The sequence below is a fragment of the Anarrhichthys ocellatus genome, unplaced genomic scaffold (genome assembly GCF_004355925.1).
Source record: "Anarrhichthys ocellatus isolate YVR2014 unplaced genomic scaffold, GSC_Weel_1.0 scaffold74, whole genome shotgun sequence".
Lineage (NCBI taxonomy): Eukaryota > Metazoa > Chordata > Actinopteri > Perciformes > Anarhichadidae > Anarrhichthys > Anarrhichthys ocellatus.
The window spans coordinates 910486-915269 of NW_022280104.1; the positions used below are offsets into that span (position 1 = coordinate 910486).

Here is a 4784-nt window from a genome sequence, read left to right on the forward strand (position 1 = left end):
ACACACACACACACACACACACACACACACAGTAATTATATTAAACGGTTCTTACATGGAAAAACAATTACCTGTTAAACACAAATTAAACACCTTATAGTGGCAAAAATTAAAAACTGCTTATATTTGCTTTTGTCATGTCAAACAACTCTGAGTGGAGGGATTGCTGATAGGTCTTCTGGATTTAAACTACCAAAGTTACAGTGAGGAAACAGAGGTGCTAGTTTTAATGTGCAAATAATGTGCAAATAGTAAAAAAATGTCATTTCAATGGGCCTTTTGAAAGAAGATAAGACGGTGAAATACGGGGATAATACAGCTGGGTGCTAGGGAACCGAGATAAGCTCAGTGCACTTTTCAAATGATAATGAATAAGAAGATCTTGGAGAACTGGTTACTGATCACATACTGTAACTGACAGTGAGAGCTGTGCTCATGGAATTAAGCTAATTAAATAGAGAATAAAACCCAGATACCAGGTTTGTCTCACCAGGTGAACCACCTGGTGAGACAAAGCAGTTCATTACATTAACTAGGTGGAAAAAATGATGAAAAGAAGTGTTAAATGCTATCCAACTGTGGAATGTATAAAGCAGTGTACTGTACAACGTTGGCTGAAATATGTGTAATAAGATGAAGAAATTTAACTCAATTCTTAGATACTGGAATACACTTTTAAAAAAGAACCATACAGTTAAGTCTTAAATGAGTAATATTATCCCTTCACATATTCTGGATACTTGCTAAAGGGAGAAAAAAGTCGGAACATTTAAATGATATTTGCTTGAATCACTTCTCACTTTATAATAATAACTCCTTGTAATGTTCTTGGAATCTGTTGAGCGGGAGTCGCTTTAATTTATAGCTTTATAATTTGGTCATTATGAGGACTATTGAATGTCTGATTGAACTGCAGTGTGGGAAGTATTTACGCGAGTGCAAAATAAAACTAAATCAATATATAGTTCCTAAACTATACAGTATAGGGCTTAATACCAAAATAAAAAAAATAAAAAGTAATTTAGTATGCATGGTATGTATACTTATTTTTTGGAGAATGTTTTTTTTAAATAAAATGTTCCTACCTTTTCCATGGCTCACTTCTACAGTCCATGTACAGTTCAGAGAGTTAGGATACAGCTCCGGAAAGCCAGGTGATAAGATGATCCCTCCAGGTCCCCCGATATCCCCGCCGCATGATGCTGAATAGAAAGGGAAGATAATGAATGATAACTGTTGCTGGAAAAAAAATAATTAAAGTTTTAAATGAACCAATAAATCCTTCACCTGAAGACAGAGGAGCAATTTAAATGAATAATGCATTTGAGTCATATCACATCCTGTCCTGCTATTTTTATGACTACCTGTAATTCTGCCAACACAATGTTTTTTTTCCTCTCCAAACCTGCCCCACTGCCAGGACATCAATTATTCATTACTTCAGCTATCCATCCATACTCTCCACTCCTATGGTATCTTCAACTGAAAGCATTGTCAGAAAACGTGTTAATCCAGTAAATTTACTTACAATTCGCAAGAACTGACACAAGCATATTCAGCGGATTAGAGCATCAGGCTTTATTTTGACTGTGAGGGATTTTGAATTTCTTCCAAATAGAAACAATGGTAAATGGATTTGTAGAGCGCCTTTCTAGTCTTCCGACCACTCAAAGCGCTTTAACCCTACATGTCATCATTCACCCATACACACACATCCGTACCGTGATGGCAGGGGGCTACCATGCAAGGTGCAACCTGCCCATCAGGACTCTAACAATTCACACCCATTGATACACCGCAGTCACAGCCTGCGGGAGCAATTTGGGGTTAAGCGTCTCGCCCAAGGACACATCGACACAGACTAGCGGAACCGCCGTCCTCTGGTTGAAGGACGACCCCGCTCTACCACTGGGCCACAGCTGCATCTAACTACTTTCCAAGTCGGTGGGATAATCCAGTTGCATCCAACCGTGTAGAGTAACTACAGTTGCGGTGATAGGGATAGTGTCGTCTAAAGCAGCAACATCATTTCCACCGCAGTATTATGACTCTCATGCATGTTGACTATTGATTTTACTGCCAGAGAGCCCCTTATCTCATCAAAGGAAGGTAATGAGATAAATCTCTACCCTCACTGGCTGCCGAGGACCGGGAGGTTATTGCTAGATCTGTTTGAAGGTTAAACGGTCAAATTGGATATTGTACCAACCTGCAACAGTCAGTGTTTAAATTAAAAGGTCATATCACATAAAGGGCACTGCTTTTTTTTTTTCATTTTTTTTTTTAAATGGCATAGATGGAAATTTACAAGCTTTGTTTCCCTCTGTTAAGCATGTTTGTGTTTGTGTGTTCTTTGGCTTGAATGCCCTAAGAGTGGTGTTGTTACAACCAAATATCCGGATTCCTTCTTCAAAACAGCAATTGTTGACAAATATTAGAAGTAGAACTCTTGTGCATGTACATATTTTCAAAGTAATGAATGTCAGATGATGTTTATGGAGGATCACAGAGAAGCCTGAGGCTCCACAGCTGCACACACCCACCCCCCTCTCATCCTCTCTCCTTCCACCCTTGGGCCTTCCACCAAGCACACCACATCAAGGCCTGAATACTTACCCACCAACAAAGTTATATCAAATATTTTATTAATGAGCCAAAATTACATAATGTCATTAAAAGTGGATGAGCACACTTGGAAAACGATCTACGTTGGAGGCTCTATAGGCAAAGAGCCAAGGCATTTGGGACCAGTCTGGCCCACACCTAGGCGAGAAACCTCTCCACGCCATGAAGTACAATACATACTGTTGAGCTGAAGCTGCATAACACAGCACTGTATTATATGCACGGTATGGTGCCCACCGCCAACTCTTGCATGTTTTTTTATATTCTTTCAGCTGAGTGATCCGTGACTTCGAGACATCGTCTACGTTTTTTTGCACTGCAACAATAATCGGCACAATTGTCCTTCAGTGCGCTTCTAAACAGCACAAAGAGCAAACCTGTACAAACACAGCCGGGAGAGGGAGATTATGTGAGATACCACAACTATCAGGGACATGCTGAACTTCATGCTTTGAAGTTGAGGATAATCTGCCTTCAGTAATACATGATTCATCACAGCCCAAGTCAGTTGTTCACACAAGGACTGGGTCTATTTGCTGAGTAAAAAGCACTTTGACAAGCTTATGTTTGGTTAGTCAGACCTGCTGTAGGCTACCCGTAGTCACTTAGGCTTGTGTCGTTGCCAACAAGGCCATGTTTTTTTTTTTTATTGTTGGTTTGAGAATAAAATATAGCAATGGTAGCAGCTGCTGTAGGAACCCAGTTACCTTTTGAAAACCTAATTTAGAAACCTCTTGCCAATTACTAGTGGCGGCGTCTCAAGGTGTTCAAATGGCCATATATGTCATAATGTCATCCAGCGTAAATATAAGCCCATACAAACCAAAATAGTATGCAAAAATATAGATCTTACAAATATAATAAAAACTCACTCAAAAGGAAATTGTGCCGTCATGGATGAGACTGCAGCCTGAGCTGGAATGCATTGCAAATTGTGTCAACATTTCGTATGCGTACCATCACAAGTGGGCAGTGGGTGGCTCCAGAAGTGGTTCTTCTCACAAACCAGTGGCTCGTCGTGGCTCAGCCTGTATCCTGGGTCACACTGGAAGGACACCGTGGAGCCGATGGACAGGTCATGGCTTAACCGTAAGCCATTCACGGGAATACCAGGATCCATGCAGGAGTACGTGTCCAAAGTGACCACTAGAGAAATTAAAATCAAATGGGTTCTTGAATATGATTCGAGACAATTGTACATCCTCAACTTGGCAATTCAATTTAAACCTCTTTGTTCCCAACCTTTAGGTATCTTCTAGTTTGTGTGGTCCGTTACTGTGACTGATGATAATGATTACCAAGAAACACGTCTACATTGTGCGGTGACACAACTATGGACCAAGTTTTGGGCAATTAACTGTATGTTTTTGTCACACAACGTCATTTTCTCTTCAACTATTTACACAGTAGAGGAGGAGGTTTGCTCTCGCATATGCAAATAAAGTAGGACTGTGGAGCTACAGAGGTATATTGAAGTTATACAGCATTCATGGAAAATGTGATGGAAATTCTATTTTTGCAATCAGTAAACTTTCTAGGTCACATTCATCCAAAAAATGTGCAGACAGAAGCTTTGATGTTATTACAATCATCACAACAATGATAGGTCTCGGGTTGCATACATAATAGAGAAAGCAAGTTTTCCAAAACAAGCAATTTACTTTGACTTTTACATTTTAGAATGAATGCTCGCTCATACTTACCCAAAAGTGGTAAAAATATATTGCATGACGCACAAAGGGGACTGCACCGTAAAAGTGTCACATTTCAGACAATAGCTGTTTCATAACAAGACATAGTTAAGACTATAATGAAAAATGCACTATTGCATTGACTGGCGAATGGCTGACAGTTTGTCTGAATAACTTTGATAGAGGTGTTGGTTCCTCTGGCATTAAAGAAAACAAGGTTTCATAATACAAGTACGGTTTTTGATGAACAAAAATATGCTGATTTTAGGCACTGACTGGCAATTTAATGTCGCAGTTATTTATATTTGTCAGTCTGGCAGTTTTTTAATCTATCTTTCCATATTTCCAGAGCTCCCATATACCAAGCTAGTAAGATATCATTGGATACTTTGGGTTAAGGGACTCTTTTGTTGTATAGTAAACACACACACACACACACACACACACACACACACACACACACACACA

At 39.5% G+C, this 4784-nt stretch overlaps 1 protein-coding gene across 5 annotated transcripts in view; it reads right to left on the reverse strand.

Moving 5' to 3' along the window:
- Nucleotides 1-4784, reverse strand: part of LOC116397856 (CUB and sushi domain-containing protein 3-like) — a 214581-nt gene that overhangs the window by 140409 nt on the left and 69388 nt on the right. For all 5 annotated transcript variants that reach the window (XM_031873726.1, XM_031873725.1, XM_031873723.1 and 2 more), the window contains 2 exons: nt 3583-3771; nt 1086-1202 (listed from right to left, as the gene is read on the reverse strand). In XM_031873726.1, coding sequence (XP_031729586.1) covers nt 1086-1202; nt 3583-3771 — 306 coding nt within the window. The remainder of the gene's footprint in view (nt 1-1085; nt 1203-3582; nt 3772-4784) is intronic.